The following is a 25,355-nucleotide window of genomic DNA, read 5'->3' on the forward strand; positions in this document are numbered from 1 at the left end:
TTCTCATCAAGACATCGCTTTTACGGTAATAACACTCTGGTATACACTCGGATTCCTCTTCCGTGTATGCTTTCTCATACAGCCGTTTTATTTCTATATCTTTTTGTTGCAACTCCACCAATTTTCCTGAACTAAAAATATCCGCCTCATCCTCCACCTGTTCTTGTTCTTTTTCAACCATCTGATCAAAAATCGTTTCTGATAATTGCACTTCAACGTCATCTTCACTCTTTGATTTCTCCTCTTGTCTTAACCTGTGACTTTGTGACCTTGTTACTACACAATCCGGAAAAATCCCAGGATCTTCGTCCTTCAACCGTTCAGTTGTCTGATTTTCCACTGGCTTATCAACCACAGTAGGCATCACTGCCACCTGTGATCCAGCTATATCATTACCCAAGATAAACTGTATTCCTGAACAAGATAGTTTCTATATTACTCCTACTACCACTTCACCACTCTTCACTGGACTTTCCAACCTTATATAATGGAACACTACTCCTCTCACCCTGAATTCTACATATCACCACCTTTTCTGGCAACATTCTTCCCAAACTACAGAACTCCTCATCTCTTACCATTAAAGATTGACTAGCTCCCGTATCTCTTAAAATTGTGACTTCTTTACCTGCTCCTCCTGATACACATGAGTAAACTTTACCCACGCAAGTAAATTCAAGTAATAGGGGCTGGTTTAGCACACTGGGCTAAATCGCTGGCTTTTAAAGCAGGCCAGCAGCACGGTTCAATTCCCGTACCAGCCTCCCCGAACGGGCGCCGGAATGTGGCGACTAGGGGCTTTTCACAGTCACTTCATTGAAGCCTACTACTTGTGACAAGCGATTTTCATTTTCATTTCATTTCATTCTTTAAAGAGATCTGGCACCTTCTTATCAATCACCTCTTGATCAATCTTTTGCACCTCCTTCGCTTCACTTGCGCTTCCTTTACCACTTTAACAAACCCCACTATCTTATCCTGTTTTACCACATCAGCCTTCCCAGTGCTTTTCTTCAACCACCAACACTGTGACTTTACATGGCCTAGTTTATTACAGTGAAAACATTTGAAACTTTTCATGTCTCTTCCAACCACCTGGATTCCTTTTTTAATCTGAGTACAGTCCTTATTATCTCCCATCAGATCACCTTTACCTTTACCACTTGAGTATTTCTCATGTCCGCAGTTTCTATTCCTCACAGGCTGAAACGGATGTCGGAAACCAAGCTTTTATTTATGAACTAATTCATAATCATCTGCCATTTCTGCTGCTAATCTCGCAGTTTTAACCCTCTGCTCTTCCACAGGAGTTCTCACTATATCAGGAATTGAATTTTTAAACTCTTTCAAAGTATAATTTCTCTTGGAGCTTCATACGTTTTGTCTATTTTCAAAGCCCTTATCCACCTATCAAAATTACTCAGTTTGATCCTTTCAAACTCCATGTATGTTTGACCAAATTCTTTCCTTAAATTTCTAAACCTTTGTCTGTAGGCTTCAGGCACTAGCTCATATGCACACAAGATGGATTTTTTCACCACCTCATGAAATGAAAATCGCTTATTGTCACAAGTAGGCTTCAAATGAAGTTACTGTGAAAAGCCCCTAGTCGCCACATTCCGGCGCCTGTTCGGGGAGGCTGTTACGGGAATTGAACCGTGCTGCTGGCCTACCTTGGTCTGCTTTCAAAGCCAGCGATTTAGCCCTGTGCTAAACAGCCCCATACGACCCAGATACCTGCAATGCAAACACTTCACTAGCCCTACCGATCAACTTTGTTTGAATTAGTAATAATCACATGTCCTGTGGCTATTTCATTTGTTTTAAAAAAAAAAAAGAAAAAAAATTTAATTCAAATTTTCACAAAATATCAACGAGAAAATACAGAAAGAAAAGTCCTCCAGCGCTGGGCAGGCTCAGAACATGTGGGTGTGATTTGCTAGGCTCCCTGAGCACCTAACACACCTGTCCTTGCCCCCAAAGAACCGGCTTATCCTTGCCCCGGTCATGTGAGCCCTATGCAGCACCTTAAATTGTATGAGGCTGAGCCTCGCGCAAGAGGAGGGAGAGTTCACCCTCCCCAGGGCATCTGCCCACATCCCCTCATCAATCTCCTCACCCAACTCCTCCTCCCACTTACCCTTTAGCTCCTCCACCGAGGCCTCCTCCTCCTCCTGCATCACCTGATAAGTTACCGAAATCCTTCCCTCTCCAACCCACACCCCCGACAGCACCCTGTCCTGGACCCTGCGTGGCGGCAGAAGTGGGAACTCCACCACCTGCCGGCGAACAATCGCTCTTACCTGCATATATTTGAAGGTGTTCCCCGGGGGGAGCCCAAATTTCTCCTCCAGCTCACCCAGGCTCGCGAACTTCCCGTCCACAAACAGGTCCCCCAACCTTCTAATGCCTACCCTGTGCCAGCTCAGAAACTCTCCATCCATCCTCCCCGGGACAAACCGGTGGTTCCCCCGAATCGGGGACCACACTGAGGCCCCCACCTCCCCCCTGTGACGTCAACATTGCCCCCAAATTTTGAGGGTAGCTGCCACCACCGGGCTCGTGGTATACCTCGTTGGAGGAAGCGGCAGCGGCGCCGTCACCAGCGCCTCCAGGCTCGTGCCCACACAGGGCGCCATGTCCAGCCTCTTCCATGCCGCCTCATCCCCCTCCATCACCCACTTACGCACCATTGCCACGTTGGTGGCCCAATGATACCCACAGAGGTTAGGCAGCGCCAACCCCCACCAAATCCCTGCACCGCTCCAGGAACACCCTTCTCACCCTCGGGGTCTTCTGCACCCATACGAACCCCATAACGCTGCTGTTAACCCGCCTGAAGAAGGCCCTGGGGATCAGGATGGGGAGGCATTGGAACAGGAACAAAAGCCTCTGGAGCACCGTCATTTTAACTGACTGCACTCTACCCGCCAGGGAGAGTGGCAGCACGTCCCACCTTTTAAACTCCTCCTCCATCTGCTCCACCAGCCTCGTAAAGTTAAGCTTATGCAGGGCCCCCCCAGCTCCTAGCCACCTGGACCCCCAGGTACCTGAAACTCCTCTCCGCCCTTTTTAGCGGGAGCTCACCAATCCCCCTCTCCTGGTCCCCGGGGTGCACTACGAACAACTCTCTCTTCCCCATATTAAGTTTGTACCCGGAGAAATCTCCAAACTCCCTGAGGATCCGCATCACCTCCGGCATTCCCCCCACTGGGTCCGCCACATATAGCAGCAAATCATCTGCATAGAGCGACACCCGTGCTCCTCCCCACCCCGCACCAGCCCCCTCCAGTTCCTCGACTCCCTCAAGGCCATGGCCAGGGGTTCAATCGCCAGTGCAAAGAGCAGGGGGGACAGGGGACACCCCTGCCTCATCCCCCGGTGTAGCCGGAAATACTCCTTCTGTTCCTCCTTCTGTTCGTGGCCACACTCGCCACCGGGGCCTCATACAGCAGCCTCACCCACCTGACGAACCCCTCCCCCAACCCGAACCTTTCCAACACCTCCCACAGGTACCCCCACTCCACCCTTTCAAAGGCCTTCTCCGCATCCATCGCCGCCCCTATCTCCGCCTCCCCTTCCATCGCCGGCATCATTATAACATTCAAGAGCCTCCGTAAATTGGTATTCAACTGCCTCCCTTTCACGAACCCCGTCTGATCCTCATGGATGACTTGCGGCACACAGTCCTCTATCCTCATGGCCAAAATCTTTGCCAGCAACTTTGCGTCTACATTTAAGAGTAAGATCGGCCTGTATGACCCACACTGTAGGGGATCCTTGTCCCGCTTCAGGATCAGGGAAATCAGCGCTCTAGACATCGTCAGGGGCAGGGCCCCCCTTCCCTTGCCTCGTTAAAGGTCCTTACCAACAGCGGGCCCAGCAGGTCCGCATACTTCTTATAAAATTCAACCGGGAACCCATCCGGCCCCAGTGCCTTCCCCACCTGCATGTTCCCTATCCCTTTGACCAACTCCTCCAACCCAACCGGCGCCCCCAACCCCACCACCTGCCCCTCCTCCACCCTCGGAAATCCCAGCCGGTCCAGGAAGCGACCCATCCCTCCCTCTTCCAGTGGGGGCTCAGACTAGTACAGTTCCTCGTAGAAGTCCATGAACACCCCATTGATACCCACTGCACTTCACACCGTGTTCCCTCCTCCATCCCTAACTCCCCCGATCTCCCTAGCTGTCTCCCGCTTCCGAAGCTGGTGCGCCAGCATACGGCTCGCCTTTTCTCCGTATTCATATGCCGCCCCCTGCGCCTTCCTCCACTGCGCCTCCGCCTTCCTGGTGGTCAACAAATCGAACTCCGCCTGGAGGCTACGCCGGTCCCTAAGCAATCCCTCTTCCGTGGCCTCCGCGTACCTCCTATCCACCATCACCATCTCCCCCACCAACCTCTCCCTCTCTCTCTTTTCCCCCCTCTCCTTGTGTGCGCTAATGGAGATCAGCTCTCCTCTGACCATTGCCTTCAGCGCCTCCCAGACCACCCCTACTTGCACCTCCCCATTGTCATTAGCCTCCAGGCACCTCTCTATACACTTCCGGACCCGCCCGCTCACCACCTCGACCGCCAGCAACCGCACCTCTAGGCGCCTCTCCTCCCCCAACTCGAGGTCCACCCAGTGTGGAGCATGATCAGAAATGGCTATCGCCGAGTACTCCGTATCCTCCATCCTCGAAATCAGCGCCCTGCTCATGACAAAAATGTCAATCCGGGAGTAGGCCTTGTGAACGTGGGAGAAGAATGAAAATTCCCTGGCCCCCGGCCTCAAAAACCTCCATGGATCCACCCCTTCCATTTGGTCCATGAACCCCCTCAGCACCTTGGCCGCCGCCGGCCTCCTGCCCGTCCTAGACCTAGAGTGATCCAATGTCGGATCCAGCACCGTGTTGAAATCCTCCCCCCCCCCCCCCCCCCAATTATCAGGTCCCCTGTCTCCAGGTCCGGAATCCGGCCCAGCATACGCCGCATGATCCCCGCATCGTCCCAATTCGGGGCATATACATTGACCAACACCACCCGCTCCCCCTGCAGCGTGCCACTTACCATCACATACCTACCGCCTTTGTCTGCCACAATGCTCGACTCCTCGAACGACACACTCTTCCCCACCAAGATCGCCACCCACCGATTTTTTGCATCCAAACGCGAATGAAACACCTGCCCTACCCACCCCTTTCTCAACCTTACCTGATCCGCCACCCTCCGGTGCGTCCCCTGAAGCATGACCACATCCGCCTTCAGCCCCTTCAGGTGCGTGAACACCTGGGCCCGCTTGACCGGCCCATTCAGTCCCCTTACATTCCAGGTTATCAGCCGGATCAGGGGGCTACCCGCCCCCCTCCCCCGCCGACTAGACATAGCCCTTCCTCGGCCAGCCACGTGCCTGCGCCCCCCGCACGACCCGTTCCCCACAGCAGCAGACCCCCGCCCCGACTTCCTCTACCAACTCCAGCTCTCCCTCGGCCATTCCAGCAGCAACCCGGTCCCAGCTAGGTCCCCCCCCCTAGCTGCATTGCTCCCCCCATTGCACTCCCGTAAGTCTGCTGACCCCGGCCACTCCCGCCGTTCCATCGACCCCCCCCCCAGTGTGAAACTCTTCCCCCCCCCCCCCCCCACCCACCCCTTGTCCACCAGTGGGATCTCATCCATTCCACTCCCAGTGTGGGAGAAAAAGCCCGCGCTTCCCAGCTCCGGCCCTGCCCCTTCAGCCCTAAACGCGGGGGGGGGGGGGGGGGAGAGAATAAGCCCGCGCTTTCTACTCGCCCGTCCTCGCCTCCCCTGGCGCAGCTCCCTTTCCAGGCCCGGTCCCACTACCCCCAACTCGGCCCCCCCCCCAACTCAGCCCCCTCCCCTCCCGTGGGGCCCCATCTCCCCCATCGACCCCCCAAGCAGTCCACCCCCCCCCCCCACAAGCCCGCCTGGCGGACCTAATTAAAACAATGCCCAACCAACCCCCAAGAAACAAAGAACCCCCCCTCAAAACACAACCCAACAATCCCTCCACCGTGACCCCTCATCCCCGACCCTTAGTCTGAGTTCAGTTTTTCGGCCTGAACAAAGGCCCACACCTCCTCTGGGGACTGAAAATAGTGGTGTTGATCCTTATATGTGACCCACAGACGTGCTGGCTGCAGCATACCGAACTTCACCCCCTTCCTGCGCAACACTGCCTTCGCCCGGTTACATCGAACATAGAACGATACAGCGCAGTACAGGCCCTTCGGCCCACGATGTTGCACCGAAACAAAAGCCATCTAACCTACACTATGCCATTCATCCATATGCTTATCCAATAAACTTTTAAATGCCCTCAATGTTGGCGAGTTCACTACTTTTGCAGGTAGGGCATTCCACGGCCTCACCACCGTTTGTGTAAAGAACCGACCTCTGACCTCTGTCCTATATCTATTACCCCTCAGTTTAAAGCTATGTCCCCTCGTGCCAGCCATTTCCATCCGCGGGAGAAGGCTCTCACTGTCCACCCTATCTAACCCCCTGATCATTTTGTATGCCTCTATTAAGTCTCCTCTTAACCTTCTTCTCTCTAACGAAAACAACCTCAAGTCCATCAGCCTTTCCTCATAAGATTTTCCCTCCATACCAGGCAACATCCTGGTAAATCTCCTCTGCACCCGCTCCAAAGCTTCCACGTCCTTCCGATAATGCGGTGACCAGAACTGTACGCAATACTCCAAATGCGGCCGTACCAGAGTTTTGTACAGCTGCAACATGACCTCATGACTCCGGAACTCAATCCCTCTACCAATAAAGGCCAACACTCCATAGGCCTTCTTCACAACCCTATCAACCTGGGTGGCAACTTTCAGGGATCTATGTACATGGACACCTAGATCCCTCTGCTCATCCACACGTCCAAGAACTTTACCATTAGCCAAATATTCCGCATTCCTGTTATTCCTTCCAAAGTGAATCACCTCATACTTCTCTACATTAAACTCCATTTGCCACCTCTCAGCCCAGCTCTGCAGCTTATCTATGTCCCTCTGTAACCTGCTACATCCTTCCGCACTGTCGACAACACCACCGACTTTAGTGTCGTCTGCAAATTTACTCACCCACCCTTCTGCGCCCTCCTCTAGGTCATTGATAAAAATGACAAACAGCAACGGACCCAGAACAGATCCTTGTGGTACGCCACTTGTAACTGAACTCCATTCTGAACATTTCCCATCAACCACCACCCTTTGTCTTCTTCCAGCTAGCCAATTTCTGATCCACATCTCTAAATCACCCTCAACCCCCAGCCTCCGTATTTTCTGCAATAGCCTACCGTGGGGAACCTTATCAAACACTTTACTGAAATCCATATACACCACATCAACTGCTCTACCCTCGTCTACCTGTTCAGTCACCTTCTCAAAGAACTCGATAAGGTTTGTGAGGCATGACCTACCCTTGACAAAGCCATGCTGACTATCCCTGATCATATTATTCCTATCTAGATGATTATAAATCTTGTCTCTTATAATCCCCTCCAAGACTTTACCCACAACAGACGTGAGGCTCACCGGTCTATAGTTGCCGGGGTTGTCTCTACTCCCCTTTTTGAACAAAGGGACCACATTTGCTATCCTCCAGTCCTCTGGCACTATTCCTGTAGCCAATTATGACATAAAAATCAAAGCCAAAGGCCCAGCAATCTCTTCCCTGGCTTCCCAGAGAATCCTAGGATAAATCCCATCAGGACCCGGGGACTTATCTATTTTCAGCCTGTCCAGAATTGCCAACACCTCTTCCCTACGTACCACAATGCCATCTATTCTAATAGCCTGGGTGTCAGCATTCTCCTCCACAACATTATCTTTTTCCTGAGTGAATACTGACGAAAAATATTCATTTAGTATCTCGCCTATCTCTTCAGACTCCACACACAACTTCCCATCCCTGTCCTTGACTGCCCCTACTCTTACCCTAGTCGTTCTTTTATTCCTGACATACCTATAGAAAGCCTTTGGGTTTTCCTTGATCCTACCTGCCAAAAACTTCTCATGTACCCTCCTTGCTCGTCTTAGCTCTCTCTTTAGATCCTTCCTCGCTACCTTGTAACTATCAATCGCCCCAACTGAAACTTCACACCTCATCTTCACATAGGCCTCCTTCTTCCTCTTAGCAAGAGATTCCACTTCTTTGGTAAACCACGGTTCCCTCGCTCGACGCCTTCCTCCCTGCCTGACCGGTACGTACTTATCAAGAACACGCCGTAGCTGTTCCTTGAACAAGCTCCACTTATAAGTGTGCCCAACACTTGCAGCCTACTTCTCCAACCTATCCCCCCCAAGTCATGTCTAATGGCATCATAATTGCCCTTCCCCCAGCTATAACTCTTGCCCTGCGGTGTATACTTATCCCTTTCCATCACTAACGTAAACGTCACCGAATTGTGGTCACTGTCCCCAAAGTGCTCTCCTACCTCCAAATCCAACACCTGGCCTGGTTCATTACCCAAAACCAAATCCAAAGTGGCCTCGCCTCTTGTTGGCCTGTCAACATATTGTGTCAGGAAATCCTCCTGCACACATTGTAAAAAAACGACCCATCTAATGTACTCGAACTATATCTTTTCCAGTCAATATTTGGAAAGTTAAAGTCTCCCATAATAACTACCCTGTTACTTTCGCTCTTATCCAGAATCATCTTCGCCATCCTTTCCTCTACATCCCAAGAACTATTTGGAGGCCTATAGAAAACTCCCAACAGGGTGACCTCTCCTTTCCTGTTTCTAACCTCAGCCCATACTACCTCGGAAGAAGAGTCCCCATCTAGCATCCTCTCCGCCACCGTAATACTGCTCTTGACTAGCAGCGCCACACCTCCCCCTCTTTTGCCTCCTTCTCTGAGCTTACTAAAACACCTAAACCCCGGAACCTGCAACATCCATTCCTGTCCCTGCTCTCTCCATGTCTCCGAAATGGCCACAACATCGAAGTCCCAGGTACCAACCCATGCTGCCAGTTCCCCTACCTTATTTTGTATACTCCTGGCATTGAAGTAGACACACTTCAAACCACCTACCTGAACACTGGCCCCCTCCTGCAAAGTCAAATCTGTGCTCCTGACCTCTATACTCTCATTCTCCCGTACCCTAAAACTACAATCCAGGTTCCCATGCCCCTGCTGCATTAGTTTAAACCCCCCCAAAGAGCACTAACAAATCTCCCCCCCCGCCCCCCCCCCCCCCAAGGATATTTGTGCCCCTCAGGTTCAGATGTAGACCATCCTGTTTGAAGAGGTCCCACCTTCTCCAGAAAGAGCCCCAGTTATCCAGAAATCTGAATCCATCCCGCCTGCACCATCCCTGTAGCCACGTGTTTAATTGCTCTCTCTCCCTATTCCTCATCTCATTATCACGTGGCACGGGCAACAACCCAGAGATAACAACTCTGTTTGTTCTCGTTCTGAGCTTCCATCCTAGCTCCCTGAAAGCCTGCCTGACATCCTTGTCCTCTTTCCTACCTATGTCGTTTGTGCCAATGTGGACCACGACTTGGGGCTTCTCCCCCTCCCTCTTAAGGACCCGGAAAACACGATCCGGTTGTAACCAGCCGTCTTCTTCGCCACCTCCGCGCTCCAATCTTGGTAGATCAGAACCTCCCTTTTCTCCCACCTGCTGCTCCGCTCCTTCTTGGCCCACCTTAGCACACACTCCCGATCAGCGAACCGGTGGAACCGCACCAGCACCGCCCGCGGTGGCTCGCTGGGCTTGGGCCTCCTCACCAGCACTCGGTGGGCTCCCTCCAGCTCCAAGGGCCCCTGAAAGGCCCCCGCTCCCATCAGCGAATTCAGCATGGTGACCACGTAGGCCCCCACGTCCGATCCCTCCAGCCCCTCCGGGAGACCCAGGATCCGCAGGTTTTTCCGCCTCGACCAGTTCTCCATCTCCTCAAACCTCGCCTGCCATTTCTTGTGGAGCGCCTCGTGCGCCTCCACCTTCACCGCCGCTTTAATCGCCCCACTCCTGGTCCACTCCATCCACTATCGGGGGAATGTTGCTGTCCCCTTCCCACACCGGGAAACATCGAACAAGCGCTGTTGCGGCCCCTAAAAAGAGCACAAAAGTCCGTTTTTAGCAGGAGCTGCCGAACGTGTGACCTAGCTCTGCACAGCTGCAACCGGAAGTCCCGCCATTTCATTTGTTTAGCTACCTTCTCAAATGAAATGAAAAAGGCTTCCATTTCCTTCTCGTCAACCCTTGGCAATGCTTGGACATATTTAAATAGATCCCCACCAAGCCTTCGACTATGACACTCTTTCTCACTGTCCTCACCACTATCATCCAACTGTACGTTTCCCTTTATGCCTGCCAATTTTAACTGACTGTCATGTTTCATGGCCATTTTCTGAAGTTCAAACTCACTCTCTTTATCTTTTTCCCTGATCTGTATCTCCCTTTCTCATTCTTTTTCCTCTCTATCTCTTTCATATTCAAGCTGCTTTAATTCTTTCTCATGTTCCATTTGTTTAAGTTGTAACTGAATGTTTTGCCATTTCCAATGAGTCAAACTCTATCTCGGGCAACTTTAAATGCTTAGCCGCCGCCATAATTACCTCATCTTTTCGCAGTTTGTCAGGTAATGTTAATTGCAATGTTTTTGCCAAATCTAACAGTCTGCTTTTAGTCTCTGTCCGTAAGGTACTGCGTGTGACCGTCTCCACCTCCAAAAACTTCTGAGCCTCTGAAAGAGCCATTGTCCACAACACACTCCCCACTTAAACTATAATACCACACCTGATAAGCAACCACAATATGCTCACCACTCACTGTCTTTAAGTTCACAAAGCCAATCCAATCGATAGACTTTTATCCCCCTCGAGCCCCCAATTTGTTATGGGCCAGAGTTTAAGGAACCCCAAAGTGTATCATGGAGTTCACCTGACCCACAACTTTTAATAGATTGTGGTATGGGGAGCACACGGCCCACTCTACAGGTGTGGTACAGCAGAAATGGAAAAGTATTTTTTAAAGCAAAACAATGTTTATTCTATGAACTCAAGTTAACCTTTTTAAAACATACAGTGAACATCTTAGCAACCATTGATTCAAATACAACCCCCAAAGAATACAACACTAAGTAATCGTTTAAGCTTTCCTTTTAACATCCATAAGACTTAAAACACGGTTTACCAGAAGCACATCAGGTTAAAGTCACTACTGTTATTCGTTTTAAATCACCAGGATCGATTTACAGTCTTTAGATTACAGAGAGAGATTCATACATCTTCTGGCTGTGACTGCAGCTATCCAGCTCTGAAAACGAAACTAAAACACACACTGCAGCCTGCTCAAAAACGAAAGTAAAAAGCTGACAGACAGCCCAGCTCCACCCACTCTCTGACATCACTGCAGTAATAAACACCCATTTCTTAAAGGTACACCCACTACAGATATTTATATACATACCCATTTATAAACACCCATTTCTTAAAGGTACTCTCACATGACAAATGTCATCTGCAGACGTGCATGTGCACTCTGTTTCTTCATCAGACATGACAGAAATCTGAGGCCCTAGTATAGATCCCAGCAGCAAACCACATGTCACATTTTGCTAATGAGAGGACAGTCCCTTTATCCCCTAGCCTCTGTCTCCTAACCAATTGCCAAAAGATGCCACAAAGTTACCTTCAATTCCATGCGTTTTCGTTTTTGCTCTTAATCTCTCGTGTCGAATCTTATCAATTGAAAGCCCATAAAGGCAATATCCAAAGACGCACCCCTAACCCCGTCCTCGAAACATTCAACGTGATTACTCGTATTCGATCTACCTGAAAAAAGTCTATGCTGACTTTCTTTAAATGATTGATATTTCTATCAGTTACGTTGTCCCTGATGGTAGATTCCAATAAAAAATGATAGTGGCAAACCAGTAGATACCTGAATTCTGCCTCCCTCCCATATGAAATAAACCAGTGTTATTTTTAACTTTGCAGCCCAAATTCCTGAAACTTGAAGGGCTTTGGAAAATTACAACTAATGAATAGACAACTTCCTCACTCTCACTTACTTTAAATTCTAAAGTGGAAGCTATCAGGTCCTGAAGATCTATCATAAATGTCATGGTTTTCTCAACTGCCTTTTTCTAAGTTTATATTAAATCTTCTCCTTGACTTATTTTAGGATTTCTTTGTACCTCTGGTGTTTTGTCCTGTTCCTCCATCGTGGAGATAACGGCTGGCCCAGCCAGCAACGCTCACGTCCCGTAGATCATTTAAAAAAAAAAAGTATTTATTTATTAAGTCTGCTATTTTCTGTTATCTATTATATTTTATTTACCTCACTCTTCCTCTTAATTGGTTTAAAATTCACTTTTGGGATGTGGGCGTCGCTGGCTAGGCCAACATTTATTGCCCATCCCTAATTACCCTTGTGAAGATGGTGATGAGTTAGTTGCCTTCTTGAATCGCTGGAGTCCGCGTGGTGTAGGTACACCTGCTGTGCCGTTAGGGAGGGAGTTTCAGAATTTTGACTTAGTAATAATGAAGGAATGGCCGATATATTTCCAAGTCAGGGTGGTGAGTGACTTGGAGGGGAGTTATGAGAATATTTGCTTTTAGTTTGATATCTCCAAGTTTTTTTTTGTATTCCCTTTTTCCGACTGATGTTATTCTCATTGTACCCCTTTTTCGGGGGCTTTCCCAGTTCACGGAATTCCCACTTTCGCTTGCATTTATGCTCTTTCTTTTAGTTTGCCTCTGCCTCTTACCTTATTTGTTGTCTAGGATTGCTCTGAGCAGCTTTTGACTGCTCGGCTGTCTTGTACGAAAGAACAGGATCACTCCTATATTGAACTTGGTGGTAAATTTTGCATTCTCTTTATTCTTGTTTCTTGTTTCCATTCCACTTATCATACAGCTGAAAATTACACGTTGGTCCTGGGAGTCTCTGTTCGACGATCCATTATTGCCCAGCTTGGGCACGGTGACTGGATTGTTCGGAATAGAAATAGTGAAAACATTCAATTTTGTATTTTACAGGACATAGTAAGTAATGGAATGACACAGTGGCTAATGGGCCTGGATTGTTCAATAGCCTGGTAGTCCGTGCCAGATGTTGCAGACTCCAAGGAGCATTTTTCAATCTGTTGCATGATTGAATAACAAAATTACATGACTAATATGGTCGGCCCTCTTGGGTTGTCAAGAGACAGGTCTGCTTGGATCTTTATGGTTTGCTCAAAAAAACCTGGCTGTTTTGACCAGTTAAGGGCAACAAAGCGAGACTTGTATGATACCTAAGAGGATGTGAGGAGGTAAAGTAAATCAGGAGGAAGGTTATCGTGTGAATGAAAAAATGCTGGCATTCAGACAACTAACAAAATTCTTTAATTGGGGGCCAAGTATGACCGTTTATTTGTTTTCAACTAAGTACTTAACTTGGAACAATATTAGATTAGTGGATGCATCTCTTTATCAGTAATTTGCACAGAAGTCAGATTTTGTGGATTGGAAAATTAAGAAAAAAACAGAACTGGGAATGCCTTCCATTTGCACCAGGGCAGCTAACAACTAAAATAAGAGTGGCTCCTTTGGCCTTTCAATGAGCAGGATACAGGGTCTAAAACAGATTTGTCCCTTCATGAGAACAGAATTTAGCAGAAATTCACTTTGAATCAACTTTAACACATCTGCCTCTCAGATTCTCATTTGGGGAGAGTATATCTCTGTCTTGATACGTGGGGCACAATATTTTGATTGTAATAAACTAGCACTCGGGCCTATGAGACAGAATTTAGAATTGCCATCCTGCTTCAGAATAGATACCAACCATCTGAGTAGAAATGCTGCACCTTGTATTTCCTTCACTAGCAAGGAAAGTTTTCTTAACATTAAAGATTGGGCCGCAAAGGTTGCCTCCCTCTATTAGCGCACACATTTTTTTTATCATAGAAAATAATATGAGACCTCTTCTCTTGATAGGTTTGCCGCTGGTCTCTGCAGGGTAGATCTTTATTTAGATTCTCTGATTTAAGAATCTTTTCAAAGTGTGTGCCTTAGAAGGAATATGGTTTCAGAAAATTTGTGCTGTCTACAATTTGTCTATAGCATTGCCAGCAGTCAATTGATCCACCCTGGGTTTTATTTACTTGCAAGACCATGACACGGGCAGCCCGGAGCATAGTGGTTAGCACAGTTGCTTCACAGCATTAGGGTCCCACGTTCGATTCCCAGCTTGGGCCACTGTCGGTGCGGAGTCTGCACGTTCTCCCGGTGCCTGCGTGGGTTTCCTCCGGGTGCTCCGGTTTCCTCCCAAGGTCTAAAGATGTGCAGGTTAGGTGGAGTGGCCACACTAAATTGTCCTTCGTGTCCAAAAAAGTTGGGTGGGGTTACGGGGATAGGGTGGAGGTGTGGGCTTGGGTAGGGTGCTCTTACCAAGGGGCGGTCAGACTCATGGCCTCCTTCTGCACTGTAAATTCTATGATTCTATGACACTGTAAGCAATATAGAACCAGTCTTCCCCTGAGCTCCAGTATTCCATGACAGAGCTGGGAGACCTCAAATCCATCTTGGAAAGTGCATAATCATAGCTAGAGCCCACACTACACCATGACAGTTGATATAGAAAAAATGAATTTGGAAATATTGACACAGCAATTGCAAAATGGTTAACAGAAAATTGTGACAAAAGGAACAAAGGTTTATAGATGGGAATTGGGGTTTAATACCATGTATGTACAAATTGGCAGAAATATGGTGAGCTGTTTAAAATGCCCTTTAGTCTACAGTACATTCATATTTACTGTATAAGTCCACAACATAATTTTCTTTAAAACCAGTTGTTTAAATCAAATAAAATTTGAATATCTTTTTTGGAATTTCACTATACTAAATCACTATGTTTACTTCCATACTAAAAGCTGTAGTTCTATTAAATTTGCTAAGAATGAAATTGCAACCTGTTCGCTTACAATATGGACAATTGAAAGAAACCATTTTTTAAGCCCTCGTTCTGAAGGGCAGATTCCATTCACTAGTCAGTAAAATGAATGTTAACTGGTCAAGTTAAAATCATCTCTGCCCTTTGCATGTGTCTTGTAAGGAGAAACGCTTAAGTTTATATTTTCCAGATCAGCGTACTTGGCGATAGGATGAAACATAATGACTGCAGAGAACAAAGATTAGTACAACATCTATCTTTGTAAATTTCACCTTCCACGCTGCTGTTGCAGTCTAAATCCATACAAAAGAAAGACTCTTGGAAACTGGCAAATCGATAGCTGCTGAGAACAACATTCATTTTATTGCAGCTTTGCGACTGAAATTTACTCTAGGAATCTGGGAAAAACGTTGTTAGAGATTTCAGAATTTTATGATATGTCACTTGTAAAAACCTTAAGGTACGGTACCATCTGTTAGAAGACAGCTCCTTTATAATGGAGAGAAGGTGAGGGCCATGCTATTGGTAATGGTTTAAGTGAAATGAGTGGACAATGACAATGAACGAGCAAACTGCAAATAGTGACTAACGTGATCAGTGGGATCTACTTGTACTTTTCTGTAGAGTTTATCAATAAGAGGGGATACAGGTAGCATTAAACAGTACTATAAATGAAGTCCAGCGAGAGACAGGAGGATCAGCCAATGTGTGTGCAGCTGGATTGGTGATGGAGTTAATCTGGATATTGTTGAGAACTGGATACAATCAGGAGCATCATCCATAAAGGTTGGACTTTGCTGAACGACAGTGCACAGACTGTAAACTGGGCTTAGTACAAAATGTACGGTGCAAGTACTTCATTGGTGTGAATGGTGTGTCCTGTGGTTATAAAAGGCACTTTCTAAATGCAAATTCCTTTTTCTCTCATTTTTCAGGAGGGCAGGTAAACAAATAATTTTAAGAGTTTGCACCTCCTTAAATAAGGAAGAAAGAAAGAATATGAATTCAGATGGATTCACATGGCACAGAAAAAGGCCATTCAGCCCATTGTACATGTGCAACTCTCTAATTACCATTTAAACACGTCCCAGCTCCTTCCCCATACCTCTGCAATGTTTTCCTTCTATGCTACAGATCCAATTCCCTTTTAAAAAGTTGTTGCTTATTACCCTGCTTATTCAGGCTGTGCATTTCCTATGATAACAGTTCACTGAGTGCAAACAATTCTCCTCTCCACTGCCGCGACACTTATCAAAACCCAGTATAATTTGGAACACCTCAGTTAAATATCTCTTAAACCGCCCTGCTTTAAGGGCAATTACCCCAGCTTCTCTAGTCTTCCCATATATTCGATGTTCCTCATGCCTGGCACCTATCTGGTGAACCACTTCTGCATTCTCTCCAAGGCCTTGACATTGTTTCTAAAGTGTGGTGTCCAGCATATAATACAATAATCTAGCCGAGGCCTAAGATTTTTGAAGATATAGCACAGCCTGGCATATTTTGGTTATCGCAGATTCTTTATACTTTTTCAACAGCATTATCAACTTGTCCTGTCACTTTTGTGTGTGCAAAGTCTCTTTTCATGCACCCACTTCATGATTGTACCATTTGGTTTAGATTACATCTCATCATTTTAACTCTTAAAATGTCACGACAGTGCGTGAAATGTTATCTGTCATGCATCTGCTCATTTCACCAGTCAATACCAGCTGAAAATTGTTATTATCCTCTTCAGTGGACTACCTGGGCAGCATAGTGGTTAGCATTATTGCTTCACAGCACCAGGGTCCCAGGTTCGATTCCCGGCTTGGTTCATTGTCTGCGCGGAGTCTGCACATTCTCCCCGTGTCTGCGTGGGTTTCCTCTGGATGTTCCAGTTTCCTCCCACAAGTCCTGAAAGATGTGCTCTTCAGTGAATTGGACATTCTGAATTCTCCCTCTGTGTACCCGAACAGGCGCCTGAGTGTGGCAACCAGGTGCTTTTCCCAGTAATTTCATTGCTGTATTATTGTAAGCCTACTTGTGACAATAAAGATTATTATTAAAAATTATTACATTTCCAAGCCTTGTGTCATCTGCAACCTTTGAAATTAAACCCCCTAAATTCAGTTCACAGTCATAATATATAATTGGTATTGATAAAAACTGCCTTTGATGTTCTCAAGATATCTTAAAACATTTTACAGCCATGAATTATTTTCCTGAAATGTGGTCCCTGCTGCAACATAAGGAAATACAACAGCCAATTTGCACGCAGGAATATCCCACAAGCAGAAATTAGGTAAATGAATAGATATTTAGTTTAGTGATATTGGTTGAGGGATAAGTACTGAAGAGGTCACCAAGAAAACGGCCCAGATTTTCGTAATAGTTAGATGGGACCTTGGTTTATGTCTCACCTGAAGCATTGTACTATGTAGCACTCCCACAGAACTACACTGCAGCGATAGCTTTGATTTTGTACTCAAATCTCTGGATCCCATAACCTATTGATTCAAAAGTGCTATACAACGGCAAGATTTGTTTTTCTGTTCTTTGAATTTGGATATCTATTTGAATCTAGTACCAAGTTGAGCCTCATTTGATGCTATATAAGTTGGACAGTGGGTCCCATGAGAAACTTGATGGATGTCTCCACCCTACTTGCACGACAATTACGCATTTATTGCATTTAAGCAGGTCTTGCAATGTTGATTATTTCTCTGCACTGCACCTTGTCCTTACCCCTCCACAGCTACTTCAGATCCCCTATTGGGAGCTAAACTTTACGCATTCGTTTTCACCCTCAAATCTCAATATCCTTTTATTTGGGCCTTTGCTTACTTCCCAAAATGGCTTCAGAATTTCACTTCCATCACTCTGCTCTTTATATCTGATCTCCTTCTGTCCACGCAGGTGTAATTTGGAATGAAGTTGCGTAAATTCAATCCTTACTGTTACCAAAACAAAAACAAAAAAATCTGTGACTGGGTGAAAGCATGTGAAGACTGCCCTTTTGTCCCCATCTTGGAGAGCTCCTCCTTTTCATTGTAAGATCTGGGGTTGCGCTACCTGCTAATTTGCTCTGCCTTTAATTTGATTCATTGAATGTCTTTCATTAATTTACCTCATCTTTCAAACAACAGGTGTCGAATTGGTTTGGTAATAAGCGAATCAGGTATAAGAAAAACATCGGCAAATTCCAGGAAGAGGCCAACCTTTATGCGGCCAAAACGGCAGCAGACGCCACAACTGTGGTGGCCCACCAAGGGAGTCAGGCAAATTCCCCGTCCACACCCAATTCAGGTAAGCCTCCCTGAGTCTTGCATGTATACACGCAGAGAGGCAGAGTGCTATTTGTGGAATCAGCTGCTGAAATATTCCAACATTCAGTTACAAGAAAAAACACCATTTGTTCAAAGAATGTCATTCAAACGGAGTGTCAGATTTCAAATGATCTTATTTGTCGTTGAAGGACAGTTATATTTGGAAGTAAGTATTAATTACAGTGCATAATTCTAATTAAATCCTGTTCGTTTTTTGAGTTACGTTATTCATGATCTAAATGAAATTATTTGCTTGTTAAATTCGGCGATTGGTTGGCTTCTCTTAACATGTCGTATACCTCATAACATGTCGTAATGTTGGTGTCATCAGAATTTGCAGACTGATCTTCATCTGTCCAGTGGCACACCATTACAAATGAGAGCAATGTTCCTCGGGGTATCTGCTGAGATGGTCCACAGAATAGCCGATATTTACCCCACATTAAAGCTCTTGACAATCCAGAAAATGGAATCCCGACAGTACAGAAGGAGGCCATTGGGCCCATCGAATCTGCACCGACCCTCTAAAAGAACACTCTTATCTAGGCCCACTCCCCTGCTCTATCCCCGTAACCTGGTGCATTGATCATGGCCAATCCAACTAATTTGCACATCTTTGGACACTAAGCAGCAATTTAGCATGGCCAATCCACCTAACCTAACCTGCTACCTTGAGAGCTACTACTGCCCGCCCCCCCCCTCCAAAAACACATTTAAAATAATATTTTCCAATCGAAGCATACAAGAAGAACTTATTGTGTGGTATTGTGAAGATGTTTGGGCTCGTACTACATGTAACTCATGAGTACATTTATACTTGCTTACGGTGGTGCAGTGATTAGCACTGCTGCCTCAAGGCACCGAGGATCCGGGTTTGATCCTGGCCCCGGGTCACTGTCCGTGTGGAGTTTGCACATTCTCCCCATGTCTGCGTGGGTCTCACCCCCACAGCCCAAAGATGTGCAGGGTAGGTGGATTGACCACGCTAAATTGCCTCTTAATTGAAAAAAACCCCGAATTGGGCACTTTAAATTTATTTAGAGAAAAATGATATTTGCTTAATCCACAGCTCCCGATTTGATTGGTGTGCTATATTTATCCCACACAATAGTAGGCACAGAAATAAAGTTGTTATAAATTAAGCCATTAGCTTAATTTCTGGTTATGAAATGAGTATATTCATTACACTGCCTGGTGACCACAAATGATCATGTACACCAACAAGCCTGGTCAGTATAAAAATAGAGTCACCATATGTTCATGTAAAGTCAAGCACGTGAAGTATGCATTCCTCTGAATCTGAGTACGTTTTTGTTTTGTTTTTATTTCTGATTTCACTTTGAAACTCAAATTTAGAGGTGACCTTGAAGCCTTTCCCACTGACTCAGTGACTGGTAGAAGGGAGGTAATTGGGCTGGGCAGTGCAAGGGAACGTTGAGGGGATTTTCTGTCTGAGAACTGCCTTGGAACAAGTGTAATCATCTCTTAAACTTCTGACTGAATTGGCTTTGAAAGGAAAATGAAGTACAAAATTTAGTTCTGTAATCCGTGAAATCAATGCTATGATATCACAAGTAATATGGTAATTGTTTGTAATGTCGGAGAGGAGTAGGAAGCAGAAAATAAAACCATCCCTACCACCCCTACCCCACAAACTTCCAGAATGTACCAAATAGTTGAATTGGATATAGGTTTACCCAGCCGTGCACTATATTCAAGATTTTATCACACAATTCAAATAATGTCTTAACGACATGACAGTGGAGGCAGGACATATTTTAGTTCCCTCAAGTTGGCCCTTGCTGTGTGTACTCTTTGGTGCATCTGCACCAGATAATGCCTCTCCTGAGGAATGCAGCCAGAAGTTACAATATAGTGCACGACATCTCTACAACGCTTCATATACTGTTCAGCACATCAATATTTTTATTTTTGCCCAGCAATAAAAAGCCATGCACCTCACAGGAATGCGGAACAGTTGCCTTTTGCCGTTGGTCCAACTGGGATTTCATGTTCACTCTTGTTTCTTACTGAGTGGACAGTGTTTAATTTGGTCAGTGTGACATCAGATCACGGCTCTGGGTCACTGTCCGTGTGGAGTTTGCGCACTCTCCACGTGTTTGCGTGGATTTCGCCCCCACAACCCAAAAATGTGCAGGATGGGTGGATTGGCCACGCTAAATTGCCCCTTAATTGGAAAAAATAAATTGGGTACTCTAAATTTATAAAAAACGGTGTGACACCAGATATTGATGGGGAATGCATCATCTTTAATACCAGATATTGATGAGGAATGCATCTTCTAAAACACCAGACATTGATGGGGAATGTATCTTCCCCAACACCAGATATTGATGGGGAATTCATCTTCCCCAACACCAGATATCGATGGGGAATGCATCTTCCCCAACACCAGATATTGATGGGGAATGCATCTTCCCAACACCAGATATTGATGGGGAAGGCATCTTCCCAACACCAGATATTGATGGGGAATGCATTTTCTTCAATACCAGATATTCATGGGGAATGCATCTTCCCCGACACCAGATATTGATGGGGAATGCATCTTCTTCAACACCAGATATTGATGGGGAATGCACCATCTCCAACACCAGATATTAATGGGGAATGCATCTTCAATACCAGATATTGATGGGGAATGTACCTTCTTCAACACCAGATATTGATGGGGAATGCATCTTCAATACCAGATATTGATGGAGAATGCATCTTCTTCAACACCAGATATTGATGGGGAATGCATCTTCAATACCAGATATTGATGGGGAATGCATCTTCAACACCAGATATTGTTGGGGAATGCATCTTCAATACCAGATATTGATGGGGAATGCACCTTCCTCAACACCAGGTATTGATGGGGAATGCATCTTCAATACCAGATATTGATGGGGAATGCATCATCTCCAACACCAGATATTGATGGGGAATGCATCTTCAATACCAGATATTGATGGGGAATGTACCTTCTTCAACACCAGATATTGATGGGGAATGCATCTTCAATACCAGATATTGATGGAGAATGCATCTTCTTCAACACCAGATATTGATGGGGAATGCATCTTCAATACCAGATATTGATGGGGAATGCATCTTCAACACCAGATATTGATGGGGAATGCATCTTCAATACCAGATATTGATGGGGAATGCACCTTCCTCAACACCAGGTATTGATGGGGAATGCATCTTCAATACCAGATATTGATGGGGAATGCATCATCTCCAACACCAGATATTGATGGGGAATGCATCTTCAATACCAGATATTGATGGGGAATGCATCTTCAATACCAGATATTGATGGGGAATGCATCATCTTCAATACCAGATATTGATGGGGAATGCATCATCTTCAATACCAGATATTGATGGGGAATGCATCTTCCCCAACACCAGATATTGATGGAAAATGCACCTTCCTCAACACCAGATATTGATGGGGAATGCATCTTCAATACCAGATATTGATGGGGAATGCATCATCTCCAACACCAGATATTGATGGGGAATGCATCTTCAATACCAGATATTGATGGGGAATGCATCATCTTCAATACCAGATATTGATGGGGAATGCATCTTCAATACCAGATATTGATGGGGAATGCATCTTCTCCAACACCAGATACTGATGGGGAATGCATCATCTCCAACACCAGATATTGATGGGGAATGCATCTTCAATACCAGATATTGATGGGGAATGCATCTTCTTCAACACCAGATATTGATGGGGAATGCATCTTCTTCTTCACCAGATATTGATGGTGAATGCATCTTCAATACCAGATATTAATGGGGAATGCATCTTCAATACCAGATATTGATGGGGAATGCATCTTCTTCAACACCAGATATTCATGGGGAATGCATCTTCCCCGACACCAGATATTGATGGGGAATGCATCTTCTTCAACACCAGATATTGATGGGGAATGCACCATCTCCAACACCAGATATTGATGGGGAATGCATCTTCAATACCAGATATTGATGGAGAATGCATCTTCTTCAACACCAGATATTGATGGGGAATGCATCTTCAACACCAGATATTGATGGGGAATGCATCTTCAATACCAGATATTGATGGGGAATGCATCATCTCCAACACCAGATATTGATGGGGAATGCATCTTCAATACCAGATATTGATGGGGAATGTACCTTCTTCAACACCAGATATTGATGGGGAATGCATCTTCAATACCAGATATTGATGGGGAATGCATCATCTCCAACACCAGATATTGATGGGGAATGCATCTTCAATACCAGATATTGATGGGGAATGCATCATCTTCAATACCAGATATTGATGGGGAATGCATCATCTTCAATACCAGATACTGATGGGGAATGCATCATCACCAACACCAGATATTGATGGGGAATGCATCTTCAATACCAGATATTGATGGGGAATGCATCTTCAATACCAGATATTGATAGGGAATGCATCATCTCCAACACCAGATATTGATGGGGAATGCATCTTCAATACCAGATATTGATGGGGAATGCATCTTCAATACCAGATATTGATAGGGAATGCATCATCTCCAACACCAGATATTGATGGGGAATGCATCTTCAATACCAGATATTGATGGGGAATGCATCTTCAATACCAGATATTGATAGGGAATGCATCATCTCCAACACCAGATATTGATGGGGAATGCATCTTCAATACCAGATATTGATAGGGAATGCATCATCTCCAACACCAGATATTGATGGGGAATGCATCTTCAATACCAGATATTGATGGGGAATGCATCTTCTTCAACACCAGATATTGATGGGGAATGCATCTTCTCTAACACCAAATAATGATGGGGAATGCATCATCTCCAACACCAAATATTGATGGGGAATGCATCTTCAATACCACATATTGATGGGGAATGCATCTTCAATACCAGATATTGGTGGAGAATGCATCTTCTTCAACACCAGATATTGATGGGGAATGCATCTTCTTCAACACCAGATATTGATGGGGAATGCATCTTCTTCAACACCAGATATTGATGGGGAATGCATCTTCTTCAACACCAGATATTGATGGGGAATGCATCTTCAATACCAGATATTGATGGGGAATGCATCTTCTTCAACACCAGATATTGATGGGGAATGCATCATCTCCAACACCAGATATTGATGGGGAATGCATCTTCAATACCAGATATTGATGGGGAATGCATCTTCTTCAACACCAGATATTGGTGGAGAATGCATCTTCTTCAACACCAGATATTGATGGGGAATGCATCTTCAATACCAGATATTGATGGGGAATGCATCTTCTTCAACACCAGATATTGATGAGGAATGCATCTTCTTCAACACCAGATATTGATGGAGAATGCATCTTCTTCAATACCAGATATTGATGGGGAATGCATCTTCAATACCAGATATTGATGGGGAATGCATCTTCTTCAATACCAGATATTGATGGGGAATGCATCTTCAATACCAGATGTTGATGGGGAATGCATCTTCTTCAATACCAGATATTGATGGGGAATGCATCTTCAATACCAGATGTTGATGGGGAATGCATCTTCTTCAATACCAGATATTGATGGGGAATGCATCTTCTTCAACACCAGATATTGATGGGGAATGCATCATCTCCAACACCAGATATTGATGGGGAATGCATCTGCAATACCAGATTTTGATGGGGAATGCATCATCTCCAACACCAGATATTGATGGGGAATGCATCTGCAATACCAGATTTTGATGGGGAATGCATCATCTCCAACACCAGATATTGATGGGGTATGCATTTTCTTCAATACCAGATATTCATGGGGAATGCATGTTCTCCAACACCAGATATTCATGGGGAATGCATCATCTCCAACACCAGATATTGATGGTGAATGCATCTTCTTCAACACCAGATATTGATGGTGAATGCATCTTCTCCAACACCAGATATTGATGGGAAATGCATCTTCAATACCAGATATTGATGGGGAATGCATCTTCAACACCAGATATTGATGGTGAATGCATCTTCTTCAATACCAGATATTGATGGGGAATGCATCTTCAACACCAGATATCGATGGTGAAAGCATCTTCAACACCAGATATTGATGGGGAATGCATCTTCAACACCAGATATCGATGGGGAATGCATCTTCAATACCTGATATCGATGGTGAATGCATCTTCTTCAACACCAGATATTGATGGGGAATGCATCTTCTCCAACACCAGATATTGATGGTGAATGCATCTTCTTCAACGCCAGATATTGATGGTGAATGCATTTTCTCCAACACCAGATATTGATGGGAAATGCATCTTCAATACCAGATATGGTGGGGAATGCATCTTCAACACCAGATATCGATGGTGAATGCATCATCTTCAATACCAGATATTGGTGGGGAACGCATCCCCTTCAACACCAGATATTGATGTGGAGCACATCTTCAATACCAGATATTGATGGGGAATGCATCTTCTTAAATACCAGATATTGATGGGGAATGCATCTTGTTCAACACCAGATATCGATGGTGAATGCATTTTCTTCAACACCAGATATCGATGGGGAATGCATCTTCTCCAACACCAGATATTGATGGGGAATGCACCATCTCCAACACCAGATATTGATGGGGAATGCATGTTCAATACCAGATATTGATGGAGAATGCATCTTCAACACCAGATATTGATCGGGAATGCATCTTCAACACCAGATATTGATGGAGAATGCATCTTCAATACTAGATATTGATGGGGAATGCACCTTCCTCAACACGAGATATTGATGGGGAATGCATCTTCAATACCAGATATTGATGGGGAATGCATCTTCAATACCAGATATTGATGGGGAATGCATCATCTCCAACACCAGATATTGCTGGGGAATGCATCTTCAATACCAGATATTGATGGGGAATGCATCACCTTCAATACCAGATATTGATGGGGAATGCATCATCTTCAATACCAGATATTGATGGGGAATGCATCATCTTCAATATCAGATATTGATGGGGAATGCATCATCTCCAACACCAGATATTGATGGGGAATGCATCTTCAATACCAGATATTGATGGGGAATGCAT

General features: G+C 45.4%; 1 protein-coding gene across 8 annotated transcripts in view; it reads left to right on the plus strand.

The window, feature by feature from the left end:
- The window catches only part of pbx4 (pre-B-cell leukemia transcription factor 4), a 530,484-nt gene that overhangs the window by 453,295 nt on the left and 51,834 nt on the right, over positions 1 to 25,355 (plus strand). For all 8 annotated transcript variants that reach the window (XM_072491215.1, XM_072491216.1, XM_072491222.1 and 5 more), the window contains one exon: positions 18,031 to 18,190. In XM_072491215.1, coding sequence (XP_072347316.1) covers positions 18,031 to 18,190 — 160 coding nt within the window. The remainder of the gene's footprint in view (positions 1 to 18,030; positions 18,191 to 25,355) is intronic.

Source organism: Scyliorhinus torazame, chromosome 27 (assembly GCF_047496885.1).
Source record: "Scyliorhinus torazame isolate Kashiwa2021f chromosome 27, sScyTor2.1, whole genome shotgun sequence".
Classification (NCBI taxonomy): Eukaryota; Metazoa; Chordata; class Chondrichthyes; order Carcharhiniformes; family Scyliorhinidae; genus Scyliorhinus; species Scyliorhinus torazame.